Raw genomic sequence first — 19160 nt, 5'->3', positions numbered from 1 at the left:
AGATGTTGTAAAAGTTATATGTTTGTAAAAGACGAAATGAGCTTGTGTTTCTTTTATTCTTTTCCCTTTTGACTATTTCTCTAATGTGGGTTCATCTTTAGATGGTAAAAACATATTTTCTTAAAGTTAATATATATATATATATATATATATATATATATATATATATATATATATATATATATTAGTTTTTGTGAATGCATAAGGAAAAGATTAAGTCATGGTAAGTAAGTGGTGCATACTGGCAAGGGGTCTCATAGGTTGTTTATATTATGATATAGTTTTCAGTGAAACTACGTTAGATAATAGAAAATGTATTTTTAACCATTTTTTTTTTTTTGACAATTTTAGTACGACGCTTACGTAGTAATTTATAATTGGTCCGTTTCAAATATACGAAATACGAAACAATAAAATAGTAACACATAATCTGTTATAAATTAATTGTTAAAATATTATGATCTTTAAATAATTATTTAAGAAAAAAGTGAGTCTCATTGAGAAAAAATGCCTTACATTTTGTGTGGAACACTCATTAATTAGGTTTGTGTACAAGTTATAGTTCGTGAGATTCTTATTCTGGCATTGGATTTAAGTTAGGAATTAGTAAAAGGTAGATGAGAGGAACATTAACATTGAAAGAAGTAGGAAGAGATAAAGAAAAGAATACAATTTTGTTCTTAAATACATCTTCATTTTTCTTCTTACATCTCTCTATGTATACTTTCTTCCTTAGTTCAAAAGCAAACAAAATGGATTTCAGCATATCCGGGTAATTATAGCATTTGATATTTCTAAACTTTGCAATTTTAAAATTATCATCTTTCATATAAATGATTTATTTCAATTTGTATTTTATTTCTCCACAACAAATAATCATGAGATAACTTCTTTATCCCTTGTATTATATTTATTACAATGTTCATTTTCCCTGCTAAAAATAAAATATAATTAAAATTTTCAATCAATATGAGATATGTTTTAAATAAGACTTGAAGGTTAATAAAATATTTTCTATAAAAAATATTTAATTAATATTTAGAATAGAAAATAGGAATAAAGCACATATTTCATACTTATTTGAAATAGGCAAAAAAATGTATATGAGTTTTGTAATTGAAGGGCAGGAAAGAATAGAATGAAAGTTAGAGGCTGCTCTATTGTCATCTAAATGGGGTTGTTAATGTCTACCATTCTTTTCTTTTAGCTCTATTTTTGGTAGGTTTTCAAACTATTTTTAAAACTTAATTAACTATTCACGATAAAGGAAAAACTATCCTCAGTAAAATCATAAAAATTATTCATGACCATATTTTTATAGATTTAATAATACTTTTTATTTTAATTATTATTCTATAAAATTGATATCATTAATATGCATTACTAAATAAGGAGATGAACTATTTGATAATTTTCTTTGATATTATATTTTAATTAGACGAGTTTACTTTTTAAAAATTGAAAGATAATTTATTCACTTAATAAAAAAATGAATAATCTTTCTTTATTTTAAAATAATTAAATAAATATTCCCTTTAAAAATGTCTTACATAAATTTTTAATATTAGTTTTACAAAATTAAATATATTATTCAGTACAATTTTCAATTAATTATTCATAAAAATAATAAAAGTATAAAATTCATAAAATTATATGTATTTTAAAAATTATATTATTTTATGTAATAAAAGTATTAATATATGGAAACAAGTATATTTTACCGGCAAATTAATTAAGGTAGTTATCTTCTTCATTACCTTTTTTAGACAAATTTTATCATTTAGATTTTATAATTGTCTTTTCAGATTTAGTTAACTAGAAAAATAAAATCATAAAAATTATTTACTTATGAAATATTTTTATAATTTACTTTAATAAGTCAGTTTTTATTTCTTTTATCATAATATAAAAATAGACACATATATGAAAGTATATTTCTTCTAGTATGATCATATATTTTAGATGAAATAAATAGATTATTTGAATAATATTCATAATAATACTATTACTTTTAAAAAAATTATTTAATTGAGTTTTTTTAATATTTAATTTGATTTTTTTATTAAATTAGTGTTAATGTTATTTAAAAAATGTTATGTATTAAAATTTAAATATTTTTTATTTTATAAATTTTTATTTTATTTTGATATGATATAACTTTTAAGATAGAAAATAATTTTCAATTTTAATACGTGAGGCTTCTTGATATTAATGTCATCAGTTGGAACATAAAGAGTTTTTTTTAAAGAAAATAAAAACATAATTTAAAAAAAATATATAAAATATAAAATAAATAAAATCTTAAATATAAAAATAAAAGTATTAATTAAATTTTTATTATTTGATTTGTAGAGAGGATGAAGACTTATTTTCATCTATCCCTAGATATTAGGTTTCGTTTCATTCAAATAATTTATTTCTTTTTACTATATATAAATTTTTATTTTTACTCTTAATTATTTTTGAATGTTCATTAAGTTTATTCGAATTCTAAAGGTTTACTTTTCCTTTCAATATTTACAAAATTAATAAAAGTTAAATTACTAATTAAATTTTTATTCTTTGATTTGAAGATGGGAGAAAGATATTGATACTTGGAGGAGACGTCTTGCACTGGAAAATATGGGCTGGAAGGGCGAGGCCGTATATTATATAAATGTGAGAATTTGTGATTAGCTAAGCAAGCTCACACATTACTACACATAATACATCTAAAAACAAAATAATATATTAAGAACTTCAACTTCATTTATTTTACCAATAATCTTTTTATATATTATTGTATTATTATTATAACATAATTATTATGTGAATGTATTAGTTAACAAAGTTTTTTTTTTTTTTTAATTTAAAAATAACTAGTGTAGTACTTAGACAATGTTGGTATACTGTTCCACACAAACACAAAAGTGAATAAAGTTTTAATATTTGAAATTGCTTTAATCATTTAAAGTTTTAATATTTATGGACAGCGTAAATCTATTGGTCTTCGTAAGAAAGGAAGAGCTGCAATAACAGTTGAATTATGCGAAATGAAGAAAGTGCATCTTCAAGATTTACCGAATCTAAGAAGCTTTTCCTCAGGAGACACTCTTAAATGGTCATCATTATTAGAGAATGTGGTTTTGAAGGACTGTCCCAAAGTGAAGAAGTTTGGTTTGGGAATGATAAAAGAATCAGAGTTAAAATCGATTCTAATAACAGAAAATGAAGAGCAAATTGACCCTCAGACCAAGCTTTCATATCTTTTTGAATTATTGGTGAGTTCTTCTCTCTCAACCATTATTTATCACAATAACACATACAACATATATTTTTATTATGTAACAATAAAAAATTAATGCAGGATGACAAACTCTCACTTATTACTAATTACAGTATATCTAACAATCAAGAGTTATATGAGATACTCTATAATCTTCAAAGTTCCATTTCACCAACCTTCAAATTCTTCAGGTAAATAATTTTACTGGAACAAGGATGGACCGTTTTTTTAATATATTATCAAGCAGGTCACACAAACTCCAAGTTATCAACATTCAAGAGTGCTTACTAGATTGTGTTTGTTCTAAAAGAGGGAGCGTTTGGAGGGCTGAAGATGCCAAAATTTTCACACAGCTAAAGGAACTAAAATTAATAAAAGTCGACTACTTAAGATATATTTGGTTATATGACTCTCCAGAATTTCTTGACCTTGGAAACTTACAGATTTTACACATCATAGATGTTTCCTCTCTCAAATATATATTTCGTCTGTATCCAGCGGATGAGCTTCACCAACTTAAGGAATTAATTATAGAAAGATGTGAAGCCTTATATTCCGTTTTTATGGAACATAGTTCTGGTAGTCCAAGAACTAAATTTCCATCACTAAGCAAAGTGGAGTTTAAGTCGCTTCCAATGTTGAGACAAATCTACAATGGTCATTTAGAATTCCCAAGTCTAAAATCTTTGATGATAGAAACATGTCCATTATTGAAAAAATTCAATACTAGCTCTGGAAATCCATATGAAACCCTTACGACGGATGGGAAGTCTTTCTTTGAATTGAATGAGATTGTGTTTGACAATTATGATAACTTGGTTTGTGTCATTTATTCTCAGACACTAGAAGAGTTGAAGAACTTGAAAAAACTTGTTCTGAGTCAGTGTAGGGAATTGAAAATAATATTTAATATTCATCAAGAAATATCTTATTCCACACACCTTTTACAACAACTGTGTCAATTAGCTTTGGTTCATCTTCCAAAGTTAACTTCCATTGTTAACAAACAAGTTTTCAAGTTCTACCAAAACCTCAAAATCCTACAAGTGAAGCAATGCAAGTCTCTTACTATGCTACAAGTTCCTCTAAAACTAACAAATCTGGAAATTTGTGATTGTGAAGTGTTGGATACAATTATTATCACTAAAGAAGAAGAAGAGGAAGGAATGATAGAGAAACTCACCTTTCATGAATTGAAGGATGTTTCTCTTCAAAATCTACCTAATCTTTCTATTATCTTTCCTTCTATATCTGAATTTCCTTCCTTACAAACATTAAAAATAGCAAATTGTTCTACTATGATTTCTTTTATTGAAGATTCCAGAGCTCTTCAAGAATCATCTACAACAAATTACTTATTCCCAAGTTCAGTAAGTTTCAATTACAAACTATTTATACTGTATTTTACATGGACATCTCATGTTTTCCTCTTCTTGTTTCAGTAATATAAGTGCATGCCATGGTATTATGAAAAACTATCAACATAATATTGTTCATTCTACTTAGTTTCTAATTCATCTATAGGCCTACAAGGTTAAATTACTACTTGTTTTTTACAGTTGTTGGTGGAAAAATTGAAGATACTTTATGTCATCAATATGAATGTAGAGAAGCTTTGGCACTGGAATTACCCCTCCAAATCATTTTGTGAACTTGAAAATCTAAGTTTGACCAACAACAACAAATTGTTGACTGCTATCTCCTCAAACATGGTCACAAGATTCAAGAATTTGAGAAAATTAACTTTGAACAAATGTGAATTATTGACAAAGGTATTTGATTTTGAAGATGACAATCTTGATCATAAAATTCATGAAATACTTCCTCAACTAGAGGTGTTAGCATTGATTAACCTAATCAAATTGAAGTATCTATGGAATAAGGAACCTCAGAGTTTCATTTTTCTCAAATTTGGTATCAATTTACATTTTCTACTGTCACAACCTCAAAAGTTTATTCTCACTTTCTTCAATAAAAAATCTTGGGCAACTCAAAATACTCATATTGTGGAAATGTGATAAAATAGAAGAAGTCATATCTAGTGATATATCTGAAGATGAAAATGTATCCATCATTTTTCCCAAACTAAAATGTCTTGTAATGATGGATCTTCCCATGTTCACTAGTTTCTACAGGCAAAGTACAACTTTATCTTTGCCTAAGTTGAAAAGAGTGAGGATGAGTAATATTCCAAAAATGAAATCATTTTCAAGAGGCATACTCATCACATCACTTCTAAGATCAATTTATGTAACATTTGTTAACAAAATCTGGTTTGGAAGCTTGAACAACACCATATCACATATGCATGACAACCCAGGTACTAAGTATTACTGTACATTTAAATATTATAATATAATAATTATATAACATGTTTTTTATATTGTTTATTTTTAAAATATATATATATATATATATTTCGCATATCATTGTTTTCTTACAGATTTTGTTCCACATTAAAGTTTCAGTTTGGTTATTTTTTCTTGAACAATATGATTCAATTCGATTTTTCTTTTCGCACACAAATTCAGACACAGGATAAGACAATGTACAAACAAGAGCACCATTTTCTAAAAGGGCAGGGAGACATTCAAATTATTCCCTTAGAAAAATTCTAACATTATATTGAGAGGCATGCTATGTCGTCAAATTTATCATAAACATGAAAAAGGAAAATTGGTATATAGATATACATATATATTAAGTATGCATATAAACAACATTGATCAATATATGTACTAAATGACATAGGTAACTCTTCTTGTCATGTATGTTCTTTCTATGTAATATAATATGCAACAAACATTTGATTCAATATTAATTATGCAATCATCAGATATAATATTCTATGGGTACATTGTATATGCTACAATTAGTTATTCTTTTAGAAAAGTAAAGCCCTTTAATAGATTTCTTTTATAAATATTTGAATAAATGGTTACTTATGTAAAGAAGTTCTTTACAGTGAAGCACATTTTTTAAATAAAAACAAATTATCTAACACCCTGTATGGTTTAAAAAAAAAGTCTGAGTTTTTAAAGTTTTCCATTTTAGATTAGATAAAAGAGACTGGCATTAAAACTCCTACCTTAAATCTATTTAAAACTAATCCAAGTTGTTATTTCAAATTACCATAAAACTTTTGTAATAATCAGTAGCACAATGAATTGCTCATGGGCAACAAATGGGAAAAAGAAGTGTCAGAAGATGCACTTACTCCATACAAAGAAGCACCGGTACCAGCCTTAAAAGTATTTCTGAAAGCAAGAACTGCCAAGGTGGTACATATAGGAGTTTTTGTTGCATGCATACGACAACTTTGACAAAAGTAATTAAGTGCAATGAAAGCAGTGACCAGGTAAAACTGTAGTCTGTTCAGAAATTTTAGACAAAGTTGTTTTGAAACAACTGAATTTAAATAAGAATATTAATGTCATAATTGTTAAAATGAGAAACTTAAAACATAATAATGCAGAGACGGACAAAATCATGAGTACTGTCCTGTTGATAGATAGAATTGAACCAAAGATAATGTGTATTCAACAACGTAAAAACAAAATAACTATTGTCACTGTCATTACAATGCTCTCACAACCCAAGTAGCGTTAGCATACACTTATAATTTTTAAAGGCAAGTTCATTATCAAACACCAAGTAGATCACTAGAAATTAAGCTACATAAACATGTTGGATGCAAAGGGAAGACCACATTTTCAGCATCTAATTGATCAGCAAACAAATAAGAATATCAAATAGAAAGTAATAATTTCAGATTCAGGACCCAGAATTACCGTGGTTCTTCAATAACAGTGGAGGCTTTTCTTCTTCACTAGCTTGGAAATCAGTATGCATAAGCATTTTGACCAGGAACGGCTGTTGGGAATTCAATGAACTCTGACTTACTGATGTATGAACTATACTTTAGACCATCTGGTGATGAGGACCAGATAATATTTAAATCCGCAGCTTTTGATTTATCATCATCAAAAGTCGCCTGGAAAGTAAGAGAACTGTTATGGGGTGAATTGAAATAACAAAGAAATGGAATGATAGCTGAAACTCTAATTTACAGTTGCTGTTGTGGTTAGGGAAATTGCAATTGCAGTCATTTTGACGGCTTTATTTCAGAGTGTTGTGAAATTATTATATGATTTCACCAAATGTAAAAAAGAATTCCAGTTATTCTATTTATTATTAGTATATCTTTTATTTATAAGACTGTCAAATTTTAAAATTTTTCATCGTTTTCCACTATCAAAGACCTCTCGGCACTTCTGTAACCTTGGCCACTGACGATGGAAGAACCTCATATGCTCCCTTCACGTACAAGCAATCATTACCAGATGTCTGATGTCTAACGAAATGTTTGAACAACTAAGAATACATTTCAAAAATTTATTTAAAGCCATAAGAAAAAAGCAATGAAGAAATTTTAAAGTTACTATTTTTGTAATATATTAATATTATATTACAAAAGTTTTTTAGAATGTTATCTTTGTAACGTTAGATTGTTATAAAATATTATTATAATATTGTAAAAGTAGAATGAAACATTGTGCAACGTTCCAATTGCAATGTTTAAGTGCTGCAATTTGCTTTTGGCCAACTTTCTGATACTAACTCTAATTTTTTGTTGTTGCAAAGTCCTTTACATTTCTTATAAATACAACATCTCATGAACTGTTCGAGGAAAATACTGTTTAAGATTTTGTCAACAATTTTACAACAATCTTAAGGATTTATGATTGACGTCAACATTGCCCTCACGGTCGAAGAACGTTGCCCTCACGGCAGCTCTTCTTTTAGGAAGACTTCTCTTCATCTTTAGACTTCTTTTTCTTTTTTGAGGAGGAAGGTTCGACCCGTTCGGCAACAGCTACGGCAGCACCCGAGGACTCTAGATTCACCACGGGAGTGGGTTGAGCAATCTCCTTCACAACCGCTTGCACAACCAGTTTCACCACCGTCCGGGACTACGTTGCGGTCGTCACACAGCTGGATTCGACCGAACGAGGGTCCCTTCTCTTCGAAGCGAGGGGAACGTGATTGGTTTTGCGAGGTTGCAGGAGAGACATGATATTTGCAAAGAAAACACAAATTTAGCTAAATTAATATCGATCAAAATAACATATAGATAGTGACAAATACTGTACCAAACGTCATTTGATCAAAATCCTCATGGCCAAGGCATCCAACCAATTGGCAGACGTTAAGGCGGCGGGGCAAATTATTTATAGTCTTGACGGCCTCAACTTCGACAGGGGTTATAACGCCAACTGACACGGGATTTATTTTCACCGGATCCCTCGTCCAATAAAAGGGGAACAAGGGATCACCCGCCTCGTCATGAAACAGAGAAAGATCGGCCTCCTTTATTATTATTTTGAAGTATCTCTTCTTGAAGTTTTTGAAGGACTCTGAGTAGGGCTTAAAAAGACAACAATCTTGAACGGGCGTTAGGGACACTCAACCCTGTTTGGCGAGCGGCTGGACTTGATAATAGTGGAAGAAAATGGAGATCGTCGGATTGATCGCCAAGGCCGAACACATGGCCACGAAAGCTTGTATACAGGCCCACCTGTTCGGATGTAATTAGGAAGAGGCTGCATTCAGCTTTCGAAGCACCGCTGATTGGAAGATGGTGAAGGGTACACGGACGAACATCTGGTTAAATAAATATGTATATACAAAGAAGAAGTCCTCCGTGTTGTCCCCCTTGCCTTGAAAAGCTCGTTCATTGGGGAAATTAACACCTAGACGGATCAGTCGGGCGTCCTTCTCGTCCCGAGCCAAGAAAGAGTGATCGACCCATTCCAGCAGATTGTCTCGAGTCTTGTACTCAGACTTATAGCAACCTACATCATGCGAGGCCCATCCATACCCGCCGATAACCGGTCAGCCGCCTGCGGGCTCCGTCTTAGACGCATCCACTTCAATCTCGCCCTGAAGAAGGAAGAGCGATTCCCCATTTATCATCCGGTCGCCACTAAAAACAGGTGATCCGGGAGGAGATTCCCTCGCTTGATCCACCCTCTCCAGATAGGATGATGACACCGAACTGGGAGAAGAGGCCCCACTACGGCCAGACAAGTCCCCGTTGTCCCCGCCCACCAACTTATTTGAAGAAGACAACTGAACAATAGCCATTTATTACCTTGTTAAAACAATGCTATGCTGAACGGTAAGAAAGGAAGGAAGGAAGGAAATAAGCTTGCCCTAGGTGAAGTTTGAAGCTTATTCTTCTACCGTTGCAAGTTGGGACTTAGTTCACAAAGTGTTATTCTCTCGTTGTGAGTTGCTTCACGAAATGTTCTTCCTTCGTTGCGAGTTCGTTCACGAAGTGTTCTTCTCTCATTTTGAGTTGCTTCACGAAGTGTTCTTATGTCGTTGTGAGTTGGTTGACAAAGTTGTAATGTCATGGAATCAATGTTGTTCGTCTTGCTCATGAGGACTTTTCGTTGTGGTTCATTCAGAAGATTGGTTGGAACACAGATATGTCATTGTGGAGATGTTTCAGTCTTGAGAGTGGCCAAAATTGTTAAGAACGGTGGGAAACAATTTTGAGGTTGTTCTTTATATGGTTTGATGTGTGGTTTTACTTTTTCATTGGAGGTAAATTTATATAGTGTTAATGAAATGTTTGTTATGATTGAACTTTTTAAACATCAGAGTGAAAATGAAGATTTTTAAAGGTGCAATTGTTTTAAATAGTGCAATGAAGATAACGAGGATGAAAGAAATGCTATTATTATTAGACAACGGAGAAAGATCAATATTCTAAAAAAATTACTTATTGTTTATAAGAAATGGGAGAAGTACTTGATATGGTTTATGTTTTTTTGAGTTTATTAATATCATCCTTATTTGTATTTTGTTTAAAAATAGATGAGATGAGGCTGTGTTTCTTTTATTCTTTGCCTTTTTGACTACTCTATACTATTTCTCTAATGTCGGTGCATTTTAGATGCATAAATAATGAAGTGTTAAAGATGGTATAAACATAATATCTTAAAGTTAAAAAAAAACATATATATTTTGTGAATGCATAAGGAAAAGATTAACTCATGGTGAATAAGTGGTGCATACTGGCAGGGATCTTATAGGCCATCTATATATTATGATATAGTTTTCAGTAAAACTGTATTAGATAATTATTTAAGAAAAAAAGTGAGTCTCATTAAGAAAAAATGCCTTACATTTTGTGTGGAACACTCATTAGGTTTGTGTACAGTCTGTGAGATTCTTATTCTGGCGTTGGATTTAAGTTAGGAATTACTGAAACCTAGATGAGAGGAACACTAACATTGAAAGAAGTACGAAGGGATAAAGATAAGAATACAAGCTTTTGTTCTTAAATACATTTTCAATTCTCTTCTTACATCTCTCTCTTTATACTTTCTTCCGCAGTTCAAAAGCAAACAACAGGATGGACACGAGAGAAATCAGGTAATTATAACATTTGATTATCTTTCATAAATAATTTATTTCGATTTGTATTATATTTCTCCATAACAAATAATCATGAGATAGCTTCTTTATCCCCTCTTTCCTCCTTACAATGCTCACTTTCCCTATAGAAAGTAAATATTTTCATAATTATTTTGATTTTTTATAATTATTTTGATATTTATGTAATTATTATTTTTTTTATTTTTTAACATTTAAATTTATTAATATTTGTTATTAAAAATAAAATGTGTCAGTTTTTACATTGAAATCAATAATAGTATTATGTTTTTCTTACGTATTTTTATTTTTCTATAAAAAATATTTAATTAATATTTAGAAAAGAAAAATAGGAATAAAGCGCAAATTTCAAAATTATTTGAAATAGGCAAAAAAATGTGTATGACTTTTCTAATTGAAGGACAGGAAAAGAATAGAATGAAAGTTATTGTCATCTAAATGGGGTTGTTAATGTCTACCATTCTTTTCCTTTACTCTATTTTGTAGGTTTTGGAACTATTTTTAAAACTTAATTAACTATTCACGATAAAGGAAAAACTATCCACAGTAAAATCATAAAAATAATTTTCATGATCATATTTTTATAAATTTAATAATACTTTTATTTTAATTATTATTATATAAAATTGATATCATTAATATGCATTACTAAATAAGACATACACTATTTGATAGTTTTCTTTGATATTATATTTTAATTAGACAAGTTTACCTTTTAACAAATAAAAAATAATTTATTCACTTAATAAAAAAATGAATAATCTTTCTTTATTTTAAAATAATTAAATAAATTTTCCCTTTAAAATTTTTTTGCATAAATTTTTAATATTACTTTTACAAAATTAAAATTATTATTTAGTACTATTTTCAATTAATTATTCATAAAAATAATAAAAGTATAAAATTCATAAAGTTATATGTATTTTTAAAATTATATTATTTTAATGTAATAAAAATAATAATATATGGAAACAAGTGTGTTTTACCAGCAAATTAATTAAGGTAGTTATCTTCTTAATTACTTTTTTTAGACAAATTTTATCATTTATATTTTATAATTTTCTTTTGAAATTTAGTTAATTATAACAATAAAATCATAAAAATTATTTACTTATGATATATTTTTATAATTTACTTTAGTAATTCAGTTTTTTTTTTCTTTTATCATAATATATTAATAATAATACTATTATACTTTTATAATTTTTTTATTTAATTGAGTTTTTTTTAATATTTGATTTGATTATTTTATTAAATTAGTGTTAATGTTATTTAAAAAATGTTATTTTCATCTATCCCTAGATATTAATTAGGTTTCGTTTCATTCAAATAATTTATTTCTTTTTATTATATAAATTTTTATTTTTTCTCTTAATTATTGTTGAATATTCATTAAGTTTATTCGAATTCTAAAGGTNTATTTTTCCTTTCAATATTTACAAAAATAATAAAAGTTAAATTACTAATTAAATTTTTATTCTTTGATTTGAAGATGGGGGAAAGATCTTGCACTGGAAATTATGGGCTGGGACAGGGAGGCCGCATTTATTATAAGGGTGAGAATTTGTGATTAGCTAAGCAAGCTCACACATTACTACACATAATACATCTAAAAACAAAATAATATATTAACAATTTCAATTTCATTTATTTTTATCAATAATCTTTTTATATATTATCGTATTCTTATTATAACAAAATTATTATTTGATTGTATTAGTTATCAAATTATTATTTTTTTATTTAAATATACTGTAGTACTTACTTAGACAGTGTAACAATTTTGATATACTGACACAAAAGTGAATAAAGTTTTAATATTTGAAATTGTTTTAATCATTTAAAGTTTTAATATTTATGGACAGCGTAAATCTATTGGTCTTCATATATAGATATTTTATTTGTGGACAGGATAAATCTTTTCGTCTTTGTATTGAAGGAAGAGCTGCAATAACAGTTGAATTATGCGAAATGAAGAAAGTGCATCTTCAAGATTTACCAAATCTAAGAAGCTTTTCCTCAGGAGAAACTCTTAAATGGTCATCCTTAGACAATGTGGTTTTGAAGGACTGTCCCAAAGTCAAGAAGTTTGGTTTGGGAATGATAAAAGAATCAGAGTTAAAATCGATTCTAATAACAGAAAATGAAGAGCAAAGTGACCCTCAGACCAAGCTTCCATATCTTTTTGAATTATTGGTGAGTTCTTCTCTCTCAACCATTATAATATATATCGCAACATATTTTTTTTAGTCTGATATGATGAATTCTCAAAAAATTAATGCAGGATGACAAACTCTCACTCATTACTGATTACACTGTATCTAACAATGAAGAGTTATATGAGATACTCAATAATCTTCAAAGTTCCCATTTCACCAACCTTCAAATTCTTCGGGTAAATAACTATAGAGGAGATATGTTGGACCATTTTCTTATTATGTTATGGATCAGGTCACACAAACTCCAAGTTATCAACATTCAAGACTGCTCACTATTTTGTTTTTGTTCTAATAGACAGAGGGTTGAAGGTGGCAAAATTTTCACACAGCTAAAGGAATTAAAATTAATAAAAGTCCAATTAAGGCATATTTGGTCGAATGATGATCCAGAATTTCTTGACCTTGGAAACCTACAAATTTTACACATAATAGATGTTTCCTTTCTCAGACATATATTTTATCGGTATCCAACGGAAAAGCTTCACCAACTTAAGGAATTAATTATAGAAAAATGTGAAGCCTTATATACTGTTTTTATGGATGATCATTTTACTAGAGGTGGTCCAAGAACTAACTTTCTATCACTGAGCAAATTGGAGTTTAAGTCTCTCCCAAGGTTGACACAAATCTACAGTGGTCATTTAGAATTCCCAAGTCTCAAATATTTGGTGATAGAAACATGTCCATTATTGACAAAATTCACGACAGGATTTGCAGATTCACATGAAATGTTTACAACTGATGGGGAGTCCTTTTTTGAATTGAATGAGATTGTGTTTGACAGTTATGACAACATGGTTTGTGTCATCTCCTCTAAGACATTACAAGAGTTGATGAACTTGGAGAAACTCTTTGTGAGTCATTGTAAGGAATTAAAAATCATATTCAACATTCATCAAGAAATACCTTCTTCCACACAGCTTCTACAACAATTATCTGAACTAGCTTTGATTCATCTTCCAAAATTAACTTGCATTGTCAACAAACAAATTTCCAAGATTTATCAAAATCTGAAAATTCTACGAGTGAAGCAATGTAAGTCTCTTCATTTGTTACAAGTGCCATTAAAACTAACAAATCTGGAAATATCTGATTGTGAGGCATTAGAGAATATTATTTTGATTAAAGAAGAAGAAGAAGAAAGGAGAGAGAAACTCTCATTTCATGTATTGAAGGATATTTCTCTTGAAAATCTATCAAAGCTCTTTGTTGTCTTTCCTTCTACATCTGAATTTCCATCCTTACAAACACTAAAAATAGCAAATTGTTCTGCTTTGAGATCGTTTGTTGAAGATCCCAAATCTCTTACAGAATCATCTACAACAAATTATTTCTTCCCAAGTTCAGTAAGTTTCAATTACAAACTATTTATCACATGTTTAACTCTTTTTGTCATTTGATATATAAGTGTATGCCATGGAATTATGCAAAATTATCAAATTTTCTTTGTTTACTTAAACAATATAGTTCATTCCCTTAGTTTGAAATTATCTTAGTCCATAACCTTAAATTATCATATGTTTCTTGCAGCTTTTAGTGGAAAAATTAAAGGAACTTCATATTATAAATATGGATGTAGAGAAGCTTTGGCATTCCAATTATCCATCTGAGTCATTTTGTGAACTTGAAGATCTAAGTTTGATCAATAACAACAAATTGTTGAGTGCTATCTCCTCTGGCATGATCATGAGATTTAAGAATTTGAGAAAATTAACTTTAGACAAATGTGAATTATTGACAGAGGCATTTGATATTGAAGATGGAAATATTGACCATAAAATTCATGAAATACTTCCTCAACTAAGGATGCTAGCATTGATTAACCTAATCAAATTGAAGTATGTCTGGAATAAGGAACCTCAAGTATTATTTTTTCTAAATTTGGTGTCACTTTCCATTGTCAATTGTGACAACCTTCGAAGTTTATTCTCATCTTCTTGGATCAAAAATCTTAGAAAACTCAACATACTCAAATTGTGCAAATGTGATAAAATGGAAGAGGTCATATCTAATGATATATTTGAAGATGGAAATGTTTCTGTCATTTTTCCTGAACTACAATATCTTGTATTGAAGGATCTTCCAATGTTGCTAAGATTTTACAGGCAAAGTAAAATTTTATATTGGCCTAAGTTGAACACAATAAGGGTAAGGAATATTCCAAAAATGGAAACATTTTCAACAGGCATCCTCTTCACACCATTTTTAAGATCAATTTATGTAACATATACTAAAAAACTCTGGTTCGGAAGCTTGAATAACACCATATCATATATCAACCACAATCCAGGTACTAACCATTAATATTATGCATACATATTTAAATATTATAATATAATAATAATAATAATAATAATAATAATAATATATATATATATATATATATTTCGTTTGTTTTTGTAAGAATCTAGAAAACAGAGTATTAGAGTAAACAAGTGTATTAAAATAATGACACCGAGTATTTTATATTAAAATAGTATTATAATATAAATATAAGTTTCTAACACTCGGTTCATCATCTTAATTTCCTCTATCTCTCTAAAACACTATCTTATTTGCTTTCTCTTATTTTTCTCTAAAGGTTCTTGACCTTAAGTCACCTATTCGACAATCAGGAAGTGTCTATGTGATCCTGGTGATAAGGGCAACCTCTTTAATCAATCAATTTGTTGAATCGAGCAAGTAAGTGGTAAACCTCTTTTTCTTAGCCTTTAGGGTTTTGATTATGTAAAACAGTTTTGTTTTGCATGAATCAAGTGCTCCTCTGCTTAAATTCTTAGTTTGTTGGTGATTCTAAGGTTTCTCTTCAATCATCAATCAGTAACTTGTAGGTTTTCTAGAAGTTCCTTGTACCGCAAGTGATCGACAAAGCGTTTAAAGGTGTTAAAGTTGTGTATCGTCAGTGTAAGGTAAGAGAAGCTAGAATCTTTATTTTAAATTTTTGATTTTTGTTGAAAGAAGTGTGTTTTGTAGTGTTGTGATTTATGTGTAAGAATGAAGATGTTGAGAAAGTGAGAATCTGACCGTACTTTGATCATAATGATCTAAATGATGTTTTGTGTAATGATGAATGATATAGAACATGTTAAATTTGTTTGTATGTGTTATTGACTTTTATATTAGTATTTGTGAAGTTAGTATGATGATTGAATTGGGGGAAAGAAATGGTTGATGTTGATTGTAAGTCATTTTGTCTAAAATGAGGTTTTGGCTAAGGAAATTATGAGAGAAGTGTTGTGAACTAAGCAGAGGTATTTATAGTTAGTTATAATTGAATTGTGAGTTGTTCTAGCAATCAAAATAATAAAAAATGAAGTGTGAATGTCTGTTGGTGACTAGGGAGAGTTCAACTTGATTTGGAACTCAATTATAAGGAAGTGAACTAGTGAAAATGTGAGACAGTGATTCTGTGTGCAAATGGTCAATTTGAGGAGTTTAGGTAAGTCAATTGGGACTTGTTAGAGTCTCTAAGTGGCTTAGAATTGTGCCACAAATGGTAGAATTCAATTTGAACCTCTAAGTTGAGTTTTTGTGAGTTTTTGAGTGAGATCTTGAGTCTAATTGTTTAGACTAAGGTTAGAAGTGTTTAGATAACATTGGTTAAGTATAATTAGGTATATAACACAAATTAAGAGAGTTAGAAGTTGGGAAAAATAGTTAGAAATGGTAAATATGGTTTTAGTTGCATAATTCTGCAGAATTCGTGTTGGAGAATTATGCAGTCTCGTTAAGCGAATTGGGTCGCTCAACGAATGGTCATGAGGACTGGCTCTTTGTTTGTTGATTTGCATAGCGAGTAGGTGCGTTGTGCAAATGGTTGAGGGAGTTTACTCTCTGTCTGATGATTCGCACAACGAATTTGTGTGCTGAGCGACTGTTTGTGGTCTGGGATCACTGCCAGAGTTATTAGAATAACAAAGGGGGCGCACAACGAGTGTTTAGGGGGTCTGGGCCACTGTCTGGACTTTCGCATAGCGAGTTAGGGCACTATGTGAGGGGTTGAGGTCCAATACCATTGGGAGTTTATTCGCACAGTGAGATGGGTCGTTGTGTGAGAAACATCTAGATTCGCTCAGCGAGAGTATGCGTTGAGCGAATGGTCCTGGTTTAATTCTACTCTTTCTTATGTGTTCTTGTTTGATTTGAATGATGTGATAATGATGATTTGGAATAATATGTGAGGTATGGATTTCAAGTATCATGTGATAAAGGAATTCCAAGGAGGAATATCCTAAGTTGGTGGTGTGGTATTATGTATTGATGTAGGGACTCCTGCGTTGGGGAATGATCCTAACACTTTCAATAACCCCATCTCATATAGAGATGGGTGATTATGTCGTGGAAAGTAGTAGGAGGTCCTAGTCTCTATGGTCATTGGTTAGGGCCATAGATGTTTGACATATTAACCTTGGTGTATGATATTATTGGTGGTGGTTGAGGATGTGATTATTGTTATTATTTCTGAGCTAGGTTGCTCCACCATACACGGGTGCAAGTTCTCCATGAGTCTTATGTCAATACATCTGTCCGAACAGTAAAAAGGGTTTTAAGTGGATTGGACAAAGGGTTGTGTTGTTGGATTTATCATATGTTTGTATATTGTTATCGTTTTAAATTGATATGTAAAATCTTTTGATACACTAGTTTACCCTTGCTTTTGTGTTTGTTTGTCTGTGTATTGTTTTCTTTTTTGCAATGATCACCTTAATGGTGTGAGTTTAGGAATACAATATTTTCAGTTGGTTCAGCGAGAAGTTAGAAGTGAAACTTGCAATATAAGTTGTCCTTTTGTTCTTCAGGTGAAGAATTTTATTCTTCGAAAATTTGTAGCTACTGTTATATCATTATCAATGATATGTTTCTTTTAGTAGTTTTATTTTACTAAATTGGGATGTTACATGTTTTCTTTGTAGAAATATTTACAAGCTTATGAATATTTTCTTATTCAAGTTTTTGCCTTTTGAATTTGCAGGTAGTTGATGATCTGTGAAAAAAAAAGTTGAAATGTCATTATCAAGGAATTGATTAAGTGTATCTCATCCTTTGTAATATAGTAGGATAGTGATTATTGTAAACCTAATCCTAAGCTTCTCAAATCTAATTTCTCAAACAACTTCTAACTTTATGTTAATTATGATGTATTTTTTATCAATTTTAATATCTTTCAATCTCATTAACAATGATTTATTATGCATACATTACATATATTTTTATTTATATTTCTTAATCAGTTGAAAATGAATCTAGACATATAGGCTACGTTCTTATAGTGTAAGTGTTTTATGTTAATCTTAGATATGAAAAATTCATGATAGCGTCCATTTTGATGGTCTTCTTTGTGGTTGCGTCCATTTTGGTGACCAAATATTTAAAATGTTTTATACATTATTGTATTATTTAGGTAAATGTTTGGTAAAAAAATATATTAAAGAATAATAATAAAGGAATTGGGAAACTTATTGGTTTTTCTACGATTTTCTTGCCTTATTGTAACTATTTATTGTAACTGAAAGGGTTTTTCTGTTATATTAACGTTGTATAAATGGTTTATTCATCGATTTAGAATGGAGGTATTTTTGGATTAAAATTTGTTAGAGTTATCTTTAGGTAGAATTATTTGTTTTTATAGACATCACTTAATTTTCTTTCTCTTAAAACTTATAATTTTTTTTGTGGATGTTTACCAGTATTATTGTTTAATTGAAATCATTAATCTTATTTAGTGGTAACTTATATTTAGTATTTTTTTTATGATAGAAATAGAATTACTTTATCTAAATAAAAAATTATAATTTAATAAATTTAAGTTATTTATCCTAGTAAAGCATTTAAAATATTAAATAATTTTATATAAAGAAATTAAAAACTAATGCATATAAATTTCTTAACCATTATACAATTTCACTCCCTTTTTTTTTTTAACATCCTCTGACCCCGTGAACAAAATCTTCATACCAACAAAACATTTGATGTGATCATACATGAATATATCTTTTGCATAACTAAATTACTTTACTTGTGGTCTATTTAGACGTTCTTAATTGAACTCAATTAAAGCATTTTTCTATCTTCTATTTAGGCGGTTTTGGAATAATTTTTCAAACAGTTTCCTGTCAATTATTTATGCTATCTTAGTCGAATTCAAGAAGTTATCTACTGTTTACTTAGATGAGTCTAGTTGAACTTTTCAAGTTATTTCAAGGTAGTCT

The 19160-nt window shown here is 29.3% G+C and overlaps 2 protein-coding genes across 2 annotated transcripts; both read left to right on the top strand.

The window, feature by feature from the left end:
- Positions 1-699: 699 nt before the first annotated feature.
- LOC106779186 lies at positions 700-5246 on the top strand. Its single transcript, XM_022776484.1, has 6 exons — positions 700-772; positions 2574-2658; positions 2973-3260; positions 3347-3456; positions 4583-4635; positions 4825-5246. Exons 1-6 carry the CDS (start codon positions 717-719, stop codon positions 4914-4916), a joined length of 684 nt encoding a protein of 227 aa, XP_022632205.1. The 5' UTR covers positions 700-716; the 3' UTR covers positions 4917-5246.
- A 5427-nt stretch (positions 5247-10673) lies between these two features.
- LOC111240775 lies at positions 10674-18001 on the top strand. The gene is made up of 7 exons (XM_022776485.1): positions 10674-10711; positions 12225-12288; positions 12644-12928; positions 13017-14297; positions 15533-15633; positions 15773-15860; positions 17924-18001. The coding sequence occupies exons 1-6, from the start codon at positions 10692-10694 to the stop codon at positions 15780-15782; spliced, it is 1761 nt and encodes a 586-aa protein (XP_022632206.1). The 5' UTR covers positions 10674-10691; the 3' UTR covers positions 15783-15860; positions 17924-18001.
- The last annotated feature ends 1159 nt before the right edge of the window (positions 18002-19160 follow it).

Source organism: Vigna radiata, unplaced genomic scaffold (assembly GCF_000741045.1).
Source record: "Vigna radiata var. radiata cultivar VC1973A unplaced genomic scaffold, Vradiata_ver6 scaffold_351, whole genome shotgun sequence".
Lineage (NCBI taxonomy): Eukaryota > Viridiplantae > Streptophyta > Magnoliopsida > Fabales > Fabaceae > Vigna > Vigna radiata.
Note: the sequence above shows the minus strand (reverse complement) of the source record. Positions and strands in the feature narration are given on the sequence as shown.

Coding starts and splice junctions, on each gene's coding strand:
- LOC106779186 (XM_022776484.1), top strand. CDS start 717: ATGTATACTTTCTTCCTTAGTTCAAAAGCAAACAAAATGGATTTCAGC. Junction 3,261..3,346: donor CATATCTTTTTGAATTATTG/GTGAGTTCTTCT, acceptor AAATTAATGCAG/GATGACAAACTCTCACTTAT. Junction 3,457..4,582: donor CCAACCTTCAAATTCTTCAG/GTAAATAATTTT, acceptor CTTTTATTGAAG/ATTCCAGAGCTCTTCAAGAA.
- LOC111240775 (XM_022776485.1), top strand. CDS start 10,692: ATGGACACGAGAGAAATCAG. Junction 12,929..13,016: donor CATATCTTTTTGAATTATTG/GTGAGTTCTTCT, acceptor AAATTAATGCAG/GATGACAAACTCTCACTCAT. Junction 14,298..15,532: donor ATTATTTCTTCCCAAGTTCA/GTAAGTTTCAAT, acceptor TTTTCTCTAAAG/GTTCTTGACCTTAAGTCACC.